This window comes from Leucoraja erinacea, chromosome 12, assembly GCF_028641065.1.
Source record: "Leucoraja erinacea ecotype New England chromosome 12, Leri_hhj_1, whole genome shotgun sequence".
NCBI classification, from domain to species: domain Eukaryota; kingdom Metazoa; phylum Chordata; class Chondrichthyes; order Rajiformes; family Rajidae; genus Leucoraja; species Leucoraja erinaceus.
This window is the reverse complement of record NC_073388.1, coordinates 41880237-41900621: the sequence shown is the minus strand read 5'-3', so window position 1 is coordinate 41900621 and position 20385 is coordinate 41880237. Positions and strand designations below refer to the sequence as shown.

The following is a 20385-nucleotide window of genomic DNA, read 5'->3' as shown; positions in this document are numbered from 1 at the left end:
TCGGATGCGGCGGCCTGCTGTGGCATGGAGCAGTGGTGGAGGACATCGGCAACATTGCCTGGCCCTGCAACTCTGACCCAGTACTGCCACTTGGACAATAGGTTTCTACGGTCAAGTTAAGACTCTTTCTTTTTAACGTTTGGACCTGAATCATACAAAATGCCACTGGAAATGTGGCCACTCTTGTGTACTGTCTCAGTGTAATCTACTATTCTGCACTCTTGTTCTTAAGCATGATTGTGCTTATGTATAGTAAGATCTTTACTGAAATACTAGACTGTGGGTCCCGTCCCCTCAACGCGTTGTTGTGGGGGGGGGGGGGGGGGGGGGGGGGGGGCTGTGGTGTCACACACACACACACACACACACACTAACCTGAGAGCAATGCCAATGATGTTGATTTGACAACACAGTATCAAGCTGTTGCATTGGATAGAGTGTGAACATTGTGGTAGAGCATTTGGGTCATGAAGAACTTCCTTCACAGACGATGTACGTGGAACAGCATAGCACAATCCTTCAATCCATAATATCTGTGTTGTAAATGTAGCCAAGACCATCTCTTATCTATCTTTGCAATATTCCATACCCCTCCATTCCCTGCATATCCACATGCCTATACAAAAGTCTCAAAAGCGTGGCTGGCAGCTTCGCCTACAATCTGTCTGTATTTTCGTCTTTTTGTGTTATTTTTAGTGTGCTTTACAAAGTTGCTGTTAATGTTCTCTGGTTTGTTTTATGGGTGGTGTAAAGTTTTTTTCAATCTCTTACCTTTGCCGGAGATGGAATTATTTTCCAGATTGCATCTCCAGTCGTTCTGCGGCCTAACATCGTGGAGCTGGTGGCCTTGCTTGGGACTGACATTGAGCCTCACCACGGGGCATGGACTTACCATCGGAGCTGATTCCTTGCCTGGGATCGACTTGCCTGTGGACTTTAACATCAAGGAGCTTGCAGTCTCGGGTTGAGACCGACATCAGGAAAGCTCCAAAAGCCGCACAACGTTCCACTAGCCCTGACCCGGGGTAGATCACCCGACATGTGGGAGCTGAGATTCCCCCCCCCCGATGCAGGAGCTTGATCGCCCCGATGAGGAGGCCCACCGCCGGCTACGGGTATAAGATCGTCCTGTCAATTGACGGTTGGAGGCCCCCGACTGCTGGCAAAGAAGGGAGAGATTGAACTTTTTTTTTTGCTTTCCATCACAGTGAGGAATGCGAAGAAGTCACAGTGGTGGATGTTCATGTTAAAATGTATTTTTGTGTTCTTTTCCGTTTTATTGGTATGGCAAATTAAATTCCTCGTATGTTGCAAAACATACTTGACTAATAAATTATGATTATGATTAAGATTATGAAATGCCACTATCATATCTGTTTCCATCAACCCCAGCAGTACATTTCAGGCACCAGCACTCTCAGCATCAAAACTTGCCCCTCACATCTCCTTTAAACTTTGCTCCTCTCACCTTAAAGCTATGCCCTCTAGTACTTGCTTTTCTATTCGAGGAAAAAGGTTCCGATTGTCTACTCCTATCTATGCCGCATAATTTTATACAGTTCTTTCAGGTCTCCCCTCATCCTTCAGTGTTCCAGAGAAAACAATCAAAGTCTGCCCAACCTCTCCCTGTAGCTAATACCCTCCAATCCAGGCGTCATTCTGGTAAGCAACCTCTGCACCCTTTCCAAATCCTTCACATCCTTTCTCTAATGGGGTGACCAGAACTGCACACAATAATCCAAATGCAGCCTAACCAAAGCCCTGAATAACTGCATCATGACTTCCTGACTCTTGTCCTCAATAGCCCAACTAATGAAGGCAAATATAACATATGCGTTCTTTATCATTCTATCTATTTGTGTTGTCACTGTCAGGGAGTTCTGGAATTAGACCCCAAGATCCCTCTGTACATCAATGCTAATGGGTGTCTTGCCATTACGTGCATACTTTCCTCTTACATTCGATCACCCAAAGTGCACCATCTCACACTTGCTCGTATTAAACTCCATCTGCCATTTCTCCACCCATTTCTGTAGCTATTTGAGAAGATCTATAAACGGTAGCACGCACGACTCATATCAGAAACAGCAGCAACTCCTGCTGGCAAAAGGATTACTATTCCAGTGAAATGCAGAAACTCGTTACAAAAAAATAAATCCCCCCCACAAGTTTTGACCCATCACGTGAACAAGTGTGATCTCTGGGTGCGATTCACTTTCATCCTTGCTGCAAATAGTCAAGACACCGTGAGTATCCAGGATATTTCTGCTAACAGTCCTGGCATAATAAGGTCCCAGTCTAATTAAAATAACAATGGTGGTGACAGATGGAATAAGTCGGCCTGGAATTTTTATAACCTCTATTTTGAATGAGCTCTACAGCAAATATAGATCTTCATTAAAAAAAAATTCTCATTTTCAAAGCCATTCAAATCAAAGTTTATTGTTATGGCTTCTCTCTCCTTTTTCACTGTCATCAAAGCTATTCTGAGCACGCTTTGCTTTATAAAAAGACAAGTAATCATGTGTATAGTGATTCTGTTTGGAAAAATAAATTGCTGATTACATTTTGATATTTCGTGCTGATACTCCATGCTTGGCTCCTGCAATGTGGGTGGTGAAGGGTGGCTAAGTGCATCTAGGATGCATTTCATACACTGCACTGCACTGCAACTGATGATTACTCATGAGGGGACCCTTTAGTAGCCTGATAACAGCGGGGACGAAACTGTTCCTGAATCTGGTGTTTGCACCTCCAAGCTTCTGTATCGTCTGCCTGATGGGAGAGGGGAGAAGAGGGAATGACCAGGGTGTAAATGGGCATTAATGAGTTAATGGTTGTGAGTCTGGTCTGTGTGATGGATTGGACCATATCCACATCTCTGCAATTCCTAAGATAGACACAAAGTGCTGGAGTAACTCAGTCGGATGTCATGATCATAGTGAATGGCGGTGTTGGCTCGAAGGGCCAAATGGCCTATTCCTGCACCTATTGTCTATTGTCAGGCAGCATCTCTGAAGAAAAAGAACGGGTGACTTTTTGGGTCGGAACCCTTCTTCTGAAGAAGGGCCTTTCTTCTGAAGAAGGGTTCTAACCAGAAAATCACCCATCCTTTTTCTCCAGAGGTGCAGCCTGACCTGATGAGTTACTCCAGCACTTTATGTCTATCTTCGATATAAACCAGCATCTGCAGTTGCTTTCTACACACTTTCTTTGTAATTCCTTGTGGTCTTTGGCAGAGTCAAAGTAAACGGTGTGGCATTTGGATAGGATGCTTACCACAATGCATCTGTAGAAGTTGATGCAGCGCAAAGCAAAACTCCAGGGCGCAACAAGGTGCAAGGTATCAAAGGGAAAGATATTAGGAGACGTTGGTAAGATCATGGTCACAGACAAGGGGTGCTATGGAGGGTGCAGAGAAGATTCACCAGGAATGTTGGAAATACAAAAAACTGCAGATGCTGGAATCTTGAGCTAAACACAAATTGCTGTAGGAACTCAAAAGATTTGGCAGCATCTGTTGGAGGAGATGGATAGAAAAAGTTTAATGTTGGGATTCATATTCTGTTCATTCCCCCCCGCAGATGCTGCCTGACCCACTGAGTTCCTGCAGCCATTTTACTTTTGCTCAGGTTTCTGGCATCTGCAGGCTCTTGGATCTCGTAAATCTCCCACCACTGGGTGGCGCCCAAAGTGGCCGCCTCACCAGCAGTCTGCTTAGAAATACAGCACGGAAAAAGGCCCTTCCGTCCGCCGCTGACCAGTGATCCCCGCACATTAACACTATCCTACACCCACTAGGGACAATTTTTACATTTACCAACCCAATTAACCTACAAACCTGTGCGTCTTTGCAATGTGGGAGGAAACCGAAGATCTCAGAGAAAACCCATGCAGGTCACAGGGAGAACGTACAAACTCCGTACAGACAGCACCCAGGTCTAAGGCGCGGCATTTTCTGTAAGGCAGCAACTCTACCGCTGCGCCACCGTGACTGACTATCTTGTCCCTTCTCTGTTTTTATTATTTTAAGTATGTCTTCAATGTTTGCTTTAATGTCTCTTGGTATGTTTTATGTGCGGGGTGTGGGGGGGATTGGGCGAAGCTTTTTCCAGTCACTTACCTCGACGGAGATGCCAATTATTTCCGTGTCGCATCTCCCTCCCTCCCTGCAGCCCACAATGTGGAGCGGTGCAGCCTTTCCTGGTGACCGGCTCGGAGCTTCAAGCCGCGGTTGTGGCGCAGACTTACAATCTCGGGGCCTGGAATCCTTTGCCGAGGATCGCCAGTGTTGGTGCTCTGACCGCGGGTCCTGTGAACTTTAACAACGAGAAGCAGCAGTCTCCAGTAAAAAACGGCCGACTCCGGAGGTCCATGCCGCAGAGCGTTCCGTTCCGTCCCGACACCGTAGTTTCGATCATCCCGACGAGGGGGCTTGAACAGCAGACCGTCGGCAAAGGCCCCGTTCAAAGGCCCCGACCATGGGTGAACAAAGGAGGAAGGTGACTGAACTTTATTGCCTTCCATCACAGTGAGGAATATTGATTCCACTGTGGTGGATGTTCATGTTTAACTTTATTTTATGTGTTGTGTATATTTTTTGGTTTTTACTTAATATGACTGTATGGGGGCATCCGGTGGGAATGCAGAGAGAATAAAATGTGTTATCACTGGTTTAGTGAAAAAATACTACTTGATAGTTAGCGTGGACTCAATGGGCTGAAGAACCATTTTCCATGGCACACCATTCTCTATGGGCAAGAGGTTGTTCAGTGTGTTGGCTGTATTCTTTTTGGTCAGGAATAATCTACTAATTCTATACCAAAGCCTGGATGAAATTTAAAAAGTGCATTTATATAGCATTGTTTATAATCTCAAAAACATGGTCAAGGAAAGATAAGGTTTAAGGATAAAATAATAAATAATGCTGATATATCCTTAGTGAACAATGGCATATGTAAACTACCAGCCACATCCTTGAATTAATATACCGAATATCAGATCCTATGATCTATAGCCATGGCCAATCAATCTGCTCAATGGTTCAATGATATTTTATTGTCACGTGTACTCAAATACAGTAACAGTCCTTGTATACTGCTCAATGACAATCCTACATTGACTCCATCTACAATTCACGTAGCCTCGGGAAGGCCTCCAGCATAATCAAAGGCCAGACTCATCCCGGTCACTTCCTCTTCTCCCCCCTCCCATCAAGCACAAAGAACAGAAGCATGAAAACGCACATCTCTAGATTCAGGCAGAGTTCCTTCCCAGCTATTACCAGGTAACTGAACCATTGTATCAACAACTAGAGAACAGCCCTGAGCTACTATCTACCTCATTGGAGACCCTCGGACTATATTTAATCGGACCTTACCGGACTTTATCTTGCACTATCCATTATTCCCTATATCATGTATCTGTACGCTGTGAACGGCTTGATAGTAAGTGGTCCTGGTCTTATATTGTCAGCCTCAAATGACCTATTTTCCTCTGATGTGTGTGTGGCCTCACTTTTCATCATACTCTAACAATGCTTAATCTATATAAGGCCCAGTCCGCCTTGGCATATGCGATCTCCCAGTTGCCAAACATTTAAACTCCCGTTCCCAGTCCAATACTTACATTTCTAAACTGGGCCTCCTCCACTTTCAGAGTGAGGCCACACACATATTGGAGGAGGAACACCCCATATTTCTCTTGGGCAGCTTACAACCCAGCAGTATAAATATTGATTTTTCTAATTTCAAGTAACTCTTGCATTCCCTCCGCTCCCCTCTCTCCTCCCCCTTCCCCCACCCCAGTCGTCCTACCAGTTCCACTGGTTGTATCCTTGTATCCCTCTTGTTATCACTCCATCCCCAGCCAACAATGCGCCATTATGGGCTCCACCCTTCCTGAGGTCATCTGTTGCCAGCCCTGATTTGGTCTGGCCTATTATAGAGTCATAGAGTGACTATGATTAGAGCATATGTCTAGAGAGAGTATTCTCGCCTCTAGTTTGTTTTTACCGCTACACTAATGTGCCGCCACTTATTGAGATTGCTAGTGCTATGGAGTCATATAGCGGCCCATAGCAGAAGCGTCCAGGTCGCGGGGCTGGAAACTGGAAGTATCCTGAGCTAATTTCGCTGCCACCATCGTCTATTGCAACAAGTGATGGCTCCCACTGATTGTCGCCGGAAGCTTGCGTCCTTTTCAGGGCGGACGATGACAGCGATGTCAACATTTGAAACATGGAATATGGGCACAAAAGAGGAAGAAGTCATACAGCATGGAAGCAGGCTCTTTGGCCCAACTTGCCCATGACGACCAACTTCTACACTAATCCTACCTTCCCCCGTTTGGCTCATATCCCTCTAAATCTTTCCTTTCCTATCCGCATTAACCAACCTGATCTCCCGGTGGCTCAGCACTTCAACTCCCCCCTCCCATTCTGAATCCGACCTTTCTGTCCTGGGCCTCCTCCATGGCCAGAGTGAGGACCACCGGAAATTGGAGGAGCAACACCTCATATTCCGCTTGGGCAGTCTGCACCCTGGTGACATAAACACTGAATTCACCAATTTCCAGTAGCCTTTGCTGTCTCGTCCCCTTCGCAGCTTTCCCTCAGCCCTGGGGCTCCCCCTCTTCCTTTTACCTTTCTTCTACCCCATCCCCCCCCCCCCCCCCCCCTACCCTACATCAGTCTGAAGAAGGGTTTCAGCCCAAAACGTTGCCCATTTCCTTCACTCCATATATGCTGCTGCACCTGCTGCGCGTTTCTCCAGCATTTATGTCTACCTTAAATGTCTTGAATGTTGTTTTATTACCTGCCTCAGCCATTCCCTCTGGCAGCTCGTTCCATGCACCCACCACCCTCTGTATGAATAAATTGCCCTTCAGGTTCCTATTAAATCTTTCCCTTCTGGTTCAGGTAACATTTGCTCTAAAGTTACAAAGTACTCTCCCTATCTGACACTCCGTCTCAGATTCCACCGCCACAGTATGCTACTGATGGTGTAAAAAATTGAGTTCAGCAATCAAATGGAATCTTCTGTCTAGGCTGGTGTTAAGCTTTTTAAGTCTAGTTGAATCCTGGCAATCTCTGCTGTCAGTTCTGGCATTGTGTGTGCTTCCCATATTTATCATTGCACCATTGCCAATCACGCTGGCAGCTGCCAATGGCCTATGCTGTGGAGTGTCTCACATTAAGCTCTCTGCCTTTCCACATCTTTGTCCGATATTAAGAAGCTCCTCAAAATCTACTTCCTTCATCAGGTTTCTTCACCACCCGTCCGAACATCTCTTTGTGTGCTACAATTTCAGATGCTGCCTCGATTGTTGCTGCTGCTTCCACATCAGTGGAGGCAGCTTCCACACCCACGCTGCCTCCATAGAACATAGAACAGTACAGCAGAGGAACAGGCCCTTCGGCCCACAATATCCCTGCTGAATATGATGTCAAAATAAATTAATTTCCTCTGCCTGTGTCTGAAGAAGGGTTTCATACCCAAGATGTCACCTGTTCCTTTACTCCAGAGATGCTTCCTGACCCGCTGTTACTCCAGCACATGATCCATGCACCTGTATTCCCTGCATATCCATGTGCCTTTGACCAGTGCCTTCCATAATGTTTGGGACAAAGACCCATCATTTATTTATTTGCCTGGTTAAAGTGCACATTGTCAGATTTTATTAATGTTTATATATTTGGGTTTCACCATGTAGAAATTACAGCTGTGTTTATACATAGTCCCCAATTTCAGGGCACCATAATGTTTGAGACACATGGTTTCACAGGCATTTGTCATTGCTCATGTGTGTTTAATTGCCTCCGTAATGCAGGTATAAGAGAGCTTTCAACACCTAGTCTTTCCTCCAGTCTTTCCATCACCTTTAGAAACTTTTATTGCTGTTTACCAACAAAGTTGTGCCAATGAAAGTCAAAGAAGCCATTATGAGAATCAAGAACTGTTAGAGACATCAGCCAAACCTTAGGCTTACCAAAATCACCAGTTTGGAACATCATTCAGAAGAATGAGAACACTGGTGAGCTTACTAATCGCAAAGGGACTAACAGGCCAAGGAAGACCTCCACAGCTGATGACAGGAGAATTTCCTCGATAATAAAGAAAAATCCTCAAATACCTGTCCAACAGTTCAGAAACACACTTCAGGTGTGGATTTGTCAATGACCACCTTCCGCAGAAGACTTCATGAACAGAAATACAGAGGCTACACTGCAGGATGCAAACCATTGGTTAGCAGCAAAAATAGGATGGCCAGGTTACAGATTACCAAGAAATACTTAAAAGAGCAACCACAGTTCTGGAAGAAGATCTTGTGGACAGATGAGACAAGTATTAATTTATATCAGAGTGATGGCAAGAGCAAAGTATGGAAGAGGGAAGGAACTGCCAAAGATCCAAAGCATGCCATCTCATCTGTGAAACACGGAGGTGGGGATGTTATGGCCTGGCATGTATGGCTGCTGAAGGTGTTGGCTCACATATCTTCATTGCTGATTCAACTGCTGATGGTAGTAGCATAATGAATTCTGAAGTGTATAGACATATCCTATCTGCTCATGTTCAAACAAATGCCTCAAAACTCATTGGCCGGCGGTTCATTCTACAGCAAGACAATGATCCCAAACATACTGCCAAAGCAGCAAAGGATGTTTACAAAGTTAAAAAATTGTCAATTCTTGAGTGGCCGTCAATCACCCGATCTGAACCCAATTGAGCATGCCTTTTATATGCTGAAGAGAAAACTGAAGGGAACTTGCCCCCAAAAGAAGCATAAGCAAAAGATGCCTGAAATGCAGGCCTGGCAGAGCATCACTAGAGAAGACACCCAGCAACTGGTGATGTCCATGTATCGCAGACTTCAAGCAGTCATTGCATGCAAAGGATATGGAACAAAATACTAAACATGACTATTTTCACTTAAATGACACTGCTGTGCCCCAAACATTATGGTGCCCTGAAATGGGGGGACTATGTATAAACAATGCTGTAATTTCTACATGGTGAAACCAAAATGTATAAAAATTGCCTTTATTAAAATTCTGACAATGTGCACTTAAACCACGTGATTTTTTTCTATTACAAATCTCAAATTGTGGAGTACTGAGGCAAATAAATAAATGATGAATCTTTGTCCCAAACATTATGAATGGCACTGTACGTCTCTTAAACGCCACTATCATATCTGCTTCCACCACTACCCCTCGCAGCGCAGTCCTTGACCAGCTCATCAACAGAGCATAATCTGTATGAATTGGCAGCAACACTTCCAGGAGCACCTCAAGATTGTGTGCTTAGCCCCCTGCTCTTCTCATTCTAGACCCATAACTGTGTGGCTGGACGTAGTTCCCACTCCATCATTAAATTCGCTGATGACACCACCATTGTTGGATGAATTACAGATGATGATGAGTCAGAGTATAGGAGGGAGATCGAATGGTAAAAGAACAACAACCGTGTTATCAACGTCAGTAAGACCAAGGAACCAATTGTTGTCTTTAGAAGAGGAACTACAAACATGTCTTCACCAACAGGATGGTGGTGGAGAGAGTTAAAAAAATTCAAGTTCCCAGGCATGTATATCTCTGAAGATTTCTCCTGGACCCAGCACATTGATGCGATCATAATGAAAACCTTACATAGGCTCCACCTCCTTAGAGGTTGAGGAGATTTGGTATTTGACAAATACTCTACAGGTGGACAGTAGAGAGCATGTTGTCTAGTTACATCATGGCCTTGTTTGGGAACTCAAACGGCCAGGAACGAAGAAGGTTGCAAAAAGTGGTAAACATTGCCCAGTCCATCACGGGTATTGACCCACCGAAGGATCAACAAAAATCGCTGCCTCAATCAGATGCCCACACCACCCTTGCCACTTTTCACTCCTGCCATCGAGAAGATAGTATCAGAGCCTGAAAACTGTAACATTCAGGAAAATGGGAGTGGATTGGTGGTATTATTCTGCTGGATGGAGTCTGGCACGGATATAATGGGCTGAATTCATTACCATGTCACACATGGAGGTATTTCCCTCACAGATGCTGCTTGGTCTGCTCAAAAATTTTGTTCAAGTCATATACCAGCGGAGGAAGTTAAACAGTTACTATAACATTATTTAAAGGACATTTGGACAGATAGGAAATGTTTAGAGGGATATCGGCTAAATATGGGCTGGTGGAACTAGTGTAATTGGTCATCTTTGTCAGCATGGGCAAGTTGGGCTGAAGGGCCAGTTTCCACGCTGTATGACTCTATCTTGTGAATGAGTATTCTGATTAAAAGCCAACTACTGGTTCTTGTATGCCATTGTACCTTTGCAAATCCATTGCCCTAGTCACATCATCCAATTTTATTTTTCCTCTGCATTTCTCCCCTCTCTTTAATTTAGTTTAGAGATACTGCATGGAAACAGGTCCTTCGGCCCACTGAGTCCACGTTGACCATTGATGACCAATCACAATAGTTCTATGTTATTCCACTTTCTCTTTCATACCCGACACACAAGGGGGTCATGTACAAAGGACAATTAACCTATAAAACCTTTGGGATGTGGGAGGAAAATGGAGCACGAGAAGGAAACCAATATAGGCACAGGGAGAACCTGCAAACCCCACACAGGCAACGCCCGAAGTCAGGATCAAACCCGGGTCTCTGGCACTGTGAGGTAGTAGCTTTAACAACTGCACTAGTGTTGAGCCAAAAGTCCATACAAGGGCTTGTTAGTTTAAGGGGTGTTCTATTTTCTCCTAATCCTATTAATTTTGGAGCACCATTAATATTGCAAAGGTAAACAGAACATCACACAAGACTGCAGCCAGTAAAAATCTGACATTGTACTAAACAAAATAATCGGACAGTTTGGAGCAGTGTTGAGATGGAGACATTCAGACTTAACAGAGAGGGGAAAAGTGAAGCTGTGGAGAGATTGGCAAATGGGGATAATAAATTTAAAAGACATGCCAATCGGAGAATCATTGAGCCATACAGCACAGCAACAGGCCCTTCCGCCCATCTTGTCCCTGCCGATCAAACTGGCATAGTGGGCTCGTCCTATTAGCCTGCATTTTGCCCACAGCTCTCTAAGCCCTTCCTATCAACACGTCTGTCCAAATTGTACCTGCTTGTATGGGGAAAATCGCCAGTGAAAGCTTGCTGATAATCCTTAGCTAGGTTATCTGTCATTCAAAGTTAATTAACTTGAGCAACTGACTTGTGAGCTGGCTAGTTGGAAGGGTAGGGCTTGATGTGAGCTTTTTAAAATATATGCATAATGTTCATTGCGACGGATATCGCTGGCAGTGGGAATATTTAATGTCTGTTTCTAATTGTCCCTTCACACTGGGTGTCAGAGTCATAGAGCTGTACAGCATGAAAATAAGCACTTCAGCCAAGCAAGTCTGTGCCGACCAGCGATCACCTTGTACACTAGCACTATCCTACACACCAGGGACAATTTACAATTTTACCGAAACCAATTAACCTACAAACCTGCACTTCTTTGGAGTTTGGGAGGAAACTGGAGAGCCTGTAGAAAACCCATGCAGTCACAGGTAGAACATACAATCTCCATACAAACAGCACCCGCATCATCAGGATCGAACCCAAGTCTCTGCCGCTGTAAGGCAGCAAGTCTACGGCATCACCACTGTGCCGCTGGGCACCCAGGTCCTTCACACTTGCGCCCAGCTTTGGTCCCGGACAAAGCGAGTGAGCTTTTGAAAGAAAGAATCAGCAAGTTGTACTCACGATTTTTGCGGGGCAGACTTGGTCGGAGGCTTTCCTTGCACATCGCATCGTTCTGAAAGGTAAACATTAAGGGTGTCAGGCACGAGGAAATAAAGATGCTAGTTTACAAATAAAAAGACACAAAGTGCTGGAGTAACTCAACGGGTCAGGCAGCATCTCTGGAGAATATGGATAGGTAACATTTCGGGTCATGATCCTTCTTCAGACTCATCTTATAATAGATTCCCTTAACACGTGTATCTGTCTATCAGGATTTGTCACACCCTCCATCTGTTTTCCAGCTTTCTCCCCCTACAATCAATCTGACAAAGGGTCTTGACCCGAAACGTTGCCTGTTCAAGTTCTGGAGAACATGGGTAGGTGACGTTTCGTGTCAGGTCCCTTCTTCTAGCGGCCTAAATCATCTCCTAGTCACCTTACTCGTTTCCCTGCTCATACCCCTTCATTATCACCTCATTCACAGCCAACAATGGACCATTGTGGGCTCCTCCATTCCTGAGTCATCGGTGCTGGCTAATTTGTTCTGCCCCTTTTCATACCTCTAGTTTCCCTCTCCCCTGACACTCAGTCTGAAGAAGGGTCTCGACCCAAAACGTCACCTATTCCTTTCCTCCAGAGATGCTGACTGACCCGCTGAGTTACTCCAGCACATTCTGCCTGAATCTTCAGTCTGAAGAAGGGTCCAAACCCAAAACATCACCTATCCATGTCCTCCAGGGATGCTGCCAAACCCACTGAGTTTCCCTGGCATTATTTGTGGTTTTATTTTTTTTTAGTGTCAGGCCCCTGTTATTGTTTTACCTAGAATCTGTCTACAGTTTTGACACTGACTGTTAATATCAACTGTTAACATGCCCCAACAAATAATCCTTCATCATGGGGAAATAATCCTTCCATCATCAGAGAATCAGGAGCATGCAATTAACATTCCAATGTTAAGTTTAATTACAGGCAGAGCATTAAATTGCTTTCAAAAATGACTATAAGACTTGACCTACTTTGTCCATTGTAGCCAGAGGTTAGATGCTGAGAATCCTATAAAACAAAGAACACGAGATCAGAGCAGAATCCCGAATGACACAATGTGAGCCAAGATAGGTAAGAATTTATTCATTTAACTTTAACACGGAGAGATTACAGAAATTAATGACTGATAATACAAAAGCAATTAGGCAGAACACAATGGCATTGTGTTGCTTTGCCAGTGTCAGCTAATTAGCTGGACGACTCGGAACTAAACACACATTTCTAACAGAAAGAGTAAAAGATCAGGATGATAGAATGTGGCTGATGAAAGAATCACATTTTATGTCATCCAAACAATGTCTCTGCAGCGTTTAATGCAGTAGCTATTACTAAAAAGGCCAAGCTGCCTACGCATTATGAAAGGGATTTCCATATACCTTTTTCTACAGTGACAAATGGAAGATGAGTATGTCTTGAAATTGGTTAAAAAAAAAAGCTATATATGAGAAAAAGAAGTCAAATTATACTTAGCAATGAATGGCTTAAATCAACGAGTGAGTTTTAAAGATTTTTAGCGATAGAGCATGCAATGCTTCGGTCCACTGAGTCCATGTTGGCCATTGATCACCCATTCACGCTAGTTCTATGTTATCCCACTGTCTCATCCACTTGGGGCAATTTACAGAGGCCAATTAACTTACAAAACCCACACGTCTTTGGGATTTGGGATGAAACCCATAGCACCCAGAGGAAACCCACGTGACAATAGACAATGGACAATAGACATAGAAACATAGAAAATAGGTGCAGGAGTAGGCCATTTGGCCCTTCGAGCCTGCTCTGCCATTCAATATGATCATGGCTGATCATCCAACTCAGCATCCTCTACCTGCCTTCTTTCTCTCCATACCCCCTGATCCTTTTTGCCACAAGGGCCACATCTAACTCCCTCTTAAATATAGCCAATGAACTGGCCTCAACTACCTTCTGTGGCAGAGAATTCCACAGATTCACCACTCTCTGTGTGAAAAATGTTTTTCTCATCTCGGTCCTACAAATTATCCTTAAAATATGACCCCTTGTTCTGGACTTCCCCAATATCGGGAACAATCTTCCTGCATCTAGCCTGTCCAACCCCTTAAGAATTTTGTAAGTTTCAATAAGATCCCCCCTCAATCTTCTAAATTCTAGCGAGTACAAGCCGAGTCTATCCAGTCGACCCAGACAATAGACAATAGGTGGAGGAGTAGGCCATTCGAATCTTCAAGCCAGCACCGCCATTCACTGTGACCATGGCTGATCATCCACATTCAGCACCCTGTTCCTGCCTTCTCCCCATATCCCCTGACTTGCTATCTAACTCTCTCTTGAAAGCATCCAGACAATTGGCCTCCACTGTCTTCTGGGGCAGAGAATTCCTCAGATTCACAACCCGCTGTGTGAAAAAGTTTTTCCTCATCTACATTTTAAATGGCTTACTCCTTATTCTTAAACTGTGGCCCCTGGTTCTGGACTCCCCCAACATCGGGAACATGTTTCCTGCCTCTAGCGTGTCCAAACGCTTAATAATCTTATTTTTCAATAAGATCCCTTCTCATCCTTCTAAATTCCAGAGTATACAAGCCCAGCCGCTCCATTCTATCAACATATGACAGTCCCGCCATCCTGGGAATTAACCTGGTGAAACTCGTGGTCACAGGGAGAACGTGGAAACTTCACACGGGATTCAGGATCTAACCCAGATCTCTGGTGCTGTGAGGCAGCAATGTTGAGCCTTCAGAATTCATGGGTAGAATTGTTGCTAGTACCAATTCGGGTACGATCCAGGAACTAAATGAATGCAACACTGTCAGGGATTCCTCGAGAAAGGAGCTAACATAATCAAAGACCTTTTTTCACCCCAACCATTTCGTCTTCCCCCCTCTCCCTTTGGGCAGAAGATACAGAAGATACTTTGAAAACACATACCACCAGACTCAGGAATACCTACTACCCTGCTGTTAACGAACTACTGAACCATCCTCCCATAGACTAGTGTATAGTCCCGATCTTCCAATCAACCTCATTGCAGACATGGACTTTTTCTCAGCAACACTGTGTTCTGCACTCTGGTGTTTTTATCTTTGCACTTATTTATGGCGATTATTTATTCTTATGTACAAGGATGTTGCTAGCACTCGAGGGCCTGAGCAAGAGGGAGAGGTTGTGCAGTCTAGGACTTTCTTCCATGGAGCGCATGAGGATTAGGGGTGATCTTATAGAGATATACAAAATTATGAAAGTAATAGATTGATTAAATGCACAGTCTTTTCCACTGAGGAGGTAGTTGAGGCAGGTACTATCACATAATTTAATAAACATTTGGGCAGATACATGGATAGGTTTAGAGGGATGTGGGGCAAATGTAGGCAGGTGGAACAAATGTAGATGAGGCTTGTTGGTCAGTGTGGGCAAGTTGAGCCAGAGGGCCTGTTTCTATGCTGAATGACTCGAAAAAAAACCTCTTGTTGTAGTTGTGTACAGCTTGATATTGTATGATTTGATTGAATTGGATAACACACAAACAAAAGCATTTCATTGTACCTTAGTACAGGTGACAATAATAAACCAATGCCAATACCAAAAGGCTGTTGACATAAAATCCTGTCTCTGCCATCAAGTGGAAACAAAGATACTAATCATAAAGGCCAAGGCCGCTCTCTTTTGTAACATGGCCAATATTTATTCCTCTAACAATGTCAGTAAAAATTGTTTACTCTGACACCTTATCTCATTGCTGTTTCTGGAATTATACCATAGGCACTTTGGCTGCCAGATTTCTCACACTACATCAGTGACCACACTTTAAAAGGTGGTTTATTAGCTGTAAAGTTGCTTTGGGGCCAGCCGAAGTTATGGAATGGTTCATAAATGCAACTCTTTATTTTAATCTCAAAGCATTATGGACACAATGAGTTGCCTGGGGGTGCAGTGACTCTGTAGTTATATTGCCAGATACAACTCAACCATAGGAGATGGGAACATGGATTTAGGAAACGAGCCAGCAATCCAGCGTGCTCTGTGAATTAATGACTTGATGCTCTGCACAAGAATTCCTCTCGCCTATCTTTGCATAATTTTCTCTGCATTTCTCATATACCCAACAAAATAAATAATTCCCAAGTAACCAATTTCACTGTCTTCCTTATTGATTTTACTGTTTGTATGCCTCAATTTTACCTTCCCCAAAGCCAACAATGAACAATTTTACATTTCTTTGAGAATCATCTGCTTTGACCTGCTGTTTTCACACCTCATCCTTCCATATCTCTAATTTCCCTGTCCCCTGACTCTCAGTCTGAAGAGGGTCTTGACCCGAAATGCCATCCATTCCTTCTCTCCAGAGATGCTGCCTGTCCCAATAGACAATAGACATTAGACAATAGGTGCACGAGTAGGCCATTTGGCCCTTAGCAGCCAGCACCGCCATTCAATGTGATCATGGCTGATCATCCCCAATCAGTACCCGATTCCTGCCTTCTCCCCATATCCCCTGACTCCCCTGCTATTTTTAAGAGCCCTATCTAGCTCTCTCTTGAAAGAATCCAGAGAACCTGCCTCCACTGCCCTCTGAGGCAGAGAATTCCACAGACCGCTGAGTTACTCCAGCATTTTGTGTCTATCTTCTATCTCCATCAGCCTTGATAGCTCCATTTGATCCATGAACCATTAACATTTGGTGAAGGTTGCTCAAGAGATATCATATCCTTAGGCTGAACATATATCTGATTTTGGTGTAAATTGTCCCTATCGTGTAGGATAGTTCTAGTGTACGGGGTGATCGCTGGTCTCCGTGGACTAGGTTGTGGAAGGGTCTCTTTCCACACTGTATCTCTAAACTAAACTAAAGTATACTTTAAGATTCTCATCTGTATGTCGGCATTCCAAAGATGTTCGGGTTTGTAGGTTAATTGGCTTCTGTAAATTGTCCCTAGTGTGTAGGATAATGCTAGTATATGGGGTGATCGCTGCTCAGCGCGGACTTGGTGGGCCGAAGGGCCTGTTTCCATGCTGTATCTCTAAAGTCTAAAGCGCACACTGGCTTTTATCATGTACAAACATCATAGGAGCAGAATTAAGCTATTTGGCCCATCAAGTCTACTCTGTCATGCAATTATTTATCTTCCCCGTAAACTGTAAACCTCCATTTTATTGTTAACCTCTGTTTTTTCTGCCCTGGTAGGTGCAACCAGGTTTTATTTTTGAGCCAGGTCGTGTTCAAGAGAGTTGTCTTTTTCGAGGCTCCCCACCCCTTGTCGGTGCCTGCCCCGTGGCAAATCCCTACCTTGCTTGGGATCGGGAACTTGGTTGTCTCAGCCTTGCCAGGTGTGTGTATCGCAGTTAGGGGAGGAGGCCATGAATGTGTCATCTCCTGCAGTGAAAAGAAAACAATTTCACAAATCGATTTGTGACCCACTTCACAGCGTGTTAAACTGCGACCATTACAGCAGTCTCCAGTAAACACTCACTGCCCACAGCACCTTCACCATATTAATGTGAGGGCACAAAATGAAATGGGAAAACCAGATCTTACCATTACATTGTTCTTTATGAGTTTATTTTGTACGCGCAAGCAATGGGTTACAGTGCTAACATACACTTCAGCAGAACATAATCACTGAGGCAATTAAAAAAAAAGAAAGATTTAACTAAAAGCTATATCCTATTTCTTAGAAATGTGCTGATGATATGGGACACTAAGCTGTCACAGGCATTTTGCATAAATGAGATACTCTATACTCAATGCTCCATTAGATGTGTAGGCGAAAGAACACAGATCTCAGCTGTGTGTAGCTTCGGGCTAATGAGATGCAGTCTCTGAAATCCAAAATCGCTTTGTTCTTAGAAGACAGTTCTTCCCGAGCCCAATCATAGCCTTTCTTTAGTGTTATTATACATGTTTCCGACTGTTCGATCAACTCACCTTACACCTAAGGAAGCCTGGCTTAAAGGCGCTGCTAAACACTGCATTGGAAATGCTTAAGGACTTGGCAGGTACAGTGCGGAAACTATAAAGGTGATTGCTATTGCAATGGCTGCAGCGTAATATCAAATTCAACAGTGTGAAAATAAGTATAGAGCCAGTGATGAACATACACCACGAGCATGCCTCTAGGGCTTTCCATTTCTTTCAGTTTCCAATTTTAAAAGCACAGTCCATAAGTTCAAATACTTGTGTCGAAATGTAAAGTTATTTCAGTGGGATGCAAATTATTCTATAGATCTGTGCTGTAATTTGCCACAAAAGGACACAAGGTGCTGGAGTAACTCAGCGGGTCCTCGTTCCCAGCCAACAATGGACCATTGTCGGCTCCACCTTTCCACTGATGCAGGATCTGCTTTGTTCTGTACCTTCACATACCTCTAGTTTTCCCCTCCCTGACTCTCAGTCTCTGACTGAAGAAGGGTCTCAACCTGAAACGTCACCTATTCCTTTTCTCTAGAGATGCTGCCTGACCCACTGCCTGACGGACCCAGCATCTCTGGAGAACATGGGTAGGTGAAGTTTCAGGTCAGGACCCTTCTTCAGACACAATATCACAATGGGATTAAGCAGTCAGTGTAGCTGAATTAGAATAAATCTTTATCTCACACCTTTTATCTTTTCTCCTTGACATTTGTCGAATCATCTGCCTATCAAAAACCATCCTCACCTGTATCCACCTATTACTCGCTAAGCTTTGTTCTGCTCCTCCACTCTTCCAACCTCCTACCACCACAATCAGTCTGAAGAAGGGTCCTAACCAGAAATGTCACCTATCCATATTCTCCAGTGATGCTGCCTGTCCTGCTGAGTTAATCGAGCATTTTATGACTTTTTTTAATAAACCAGCATCTGGAGTTTCTTGTACCTACACCTGCTGCTTTTTGGAATATCCGAAACTTGGTTATTATTTTTGTTCATTGGCCTGATGGTGTGATACATCTCTTGACTCTGTGACGAGGGACCTGAAAGTTATGCTAATAATGCTCATGTCAGTTTGGTTTAGATCTTCCTAGCCAGGTTTTCTAAGTTCACTTCCCACTTTGGGACTGGAGCCCCCCAGTCTTGGTTAACACTTGTGTGAAGTACTTCTCATGGAGGTGCTGTTTTTCAGATAAGACAGCCTTGTTCACCTGTTTAACTTAAATTAGGTTAAAGATACAGCATGGAAACAGGCCCTTCAGCCTAATGAGTCCACGCTGACCAATGATCACCTGTTCACGCTAGTTCAATGCTATCCCACTTTCTCAACCTTCTAATTACAAGCAAATTATCATGGAATATTATTCTTAAAAGCCACATGTCTTTGGGATGTGGCGGGAAATTGGAGCATCTGGAGGAAACCTATAGATAGAACGTGCAAACTCCACACGGGCAGCACCCGAGGTCAGGTTCGAATCAGGGTCTCTGGCGCTTTGAAGCAGCAGCTCCACCAGGTGTGCCACTGTGTCACGCCACTTGCCAAGGCAACTGCGGCGATCCCTTGGAATAATGAGATCGAGGCAAGATAACATTGCTCTGCCTAACATTCATCCAACCAATTCCATTACAGTTGTTTCAGCTGTGATGAGCTGTTCGTGTGAAATTTGTGGGCCTCTTGTTCAAGTATTAATCTGAGTTCGTACACAACAAAATAAAGACTGTTATTTATTGTTTTAACCATTTTGAGGAACTGAAATTCCTCAATGAATAGTGCTGAAACATGCTACACAAAATGAGCTATAGAGTCATAGAGTCATACTGCACATTAACAGATCCTTCAGACCAACTTGTCCACGGCGACCAAGATGCCCCAACTAGATTAGCCCATTTGGCCGTGTTTGGCCCATATCCCTCTATGCCTTTCCTATCCATGTACTTCTCCAAGTGTCTTTTAAATGTTGTTATTGTACCTGCCTTAACTACCGCCTTTCACAGCTCAGTCGGGGGAACTGGAGGGAGGTGAAGGCCAGAAAATATCTGGGCCGACAAAAGATCACCAAAGAAGGGTGGAACCGTGGAATCCATAATAGACCGTTGTTGACTGTGGAAGAGGTGAAGACAAAGGGATATTGGGATGTAAACAGTGGAACTGGTAGGACAACTAGGGTGGGAGAGGGAGGGGGAAAGAGGGATGTAAGGTGGGTTGTAAGGTGCCCGTGTGAAATATGAGGTGATCTTTCCCCATTTTACGTGTGGTCTCCCACTGACAGTGGAGGAGGCCAAGGACAGAAAGGTCAGTATGGGTAGGAAGGAACTGGAGATGCAGGTTTACACCCATGATAGACACAGATTGCAGGTGTAAATCAGTGGGTCAGGCAGCATCTCTGGAGAAAAGGAATCAGTGATGTTTTGCGTCAAGACCGTTCTTTAGACCATGTCAGCATGGGAATGGGAAAGGGAGCTAATAAATGAAGAGTTTTATGCATTGTGGCAGACATGTGGAAAGAGGCCAACTCAACATAGTATCCTTGCCTACGTTGAAGTAGCGCAGGAGTCTTTTTCTTTTTGACCATGCTAAATGCTCCCAGGTGGTCTAAAGTTTACAATAGGTAGACGCCCAATCATTTATTATCCCCTCCTTTAGAGTTAACTAAAGTCAAAGTTGGCATAAATTAAGTAGTGCCAGTGAAGGAGTTAAAGAACTTCTTTGCAGCT

General features: G+C 44.1%; 1 protein-coding gene across 4 annotated transcripts in view; it reads right to left on the bottom strand.

The window, feature by feature from the left end:
* The window catches only part of aff2 (AF4/FMR2 family, member 2), a 452626-nt gene that overhangs the window by 142312 nt on the left and 289929 nt on the right, over positions 1-20385 (bottom strand). For 3 of the 4 annotated variants that reach the window (XM_055643996.1, XM_055643997.1, XM_055643999.1), the window contains 3 exons: positions 17050-17136; positions 12758-12794; positions 11760-11811 (listed from right to left, as the gene is read on the bottom strand). In XM_055643996.1, coding sequence (XP_055499971.1) covers positions 11760-11811; positions 12758-12794; positions 17050-17136 — 176 coding nt within the window. The remainder of the gene's footprint in view (positions 1-11759; positions 11812-12757; positions 12795-17049; positions 17137-20385) is intronic. The other variant, XM_055643998.1, reaches the window with a different exon arrangement.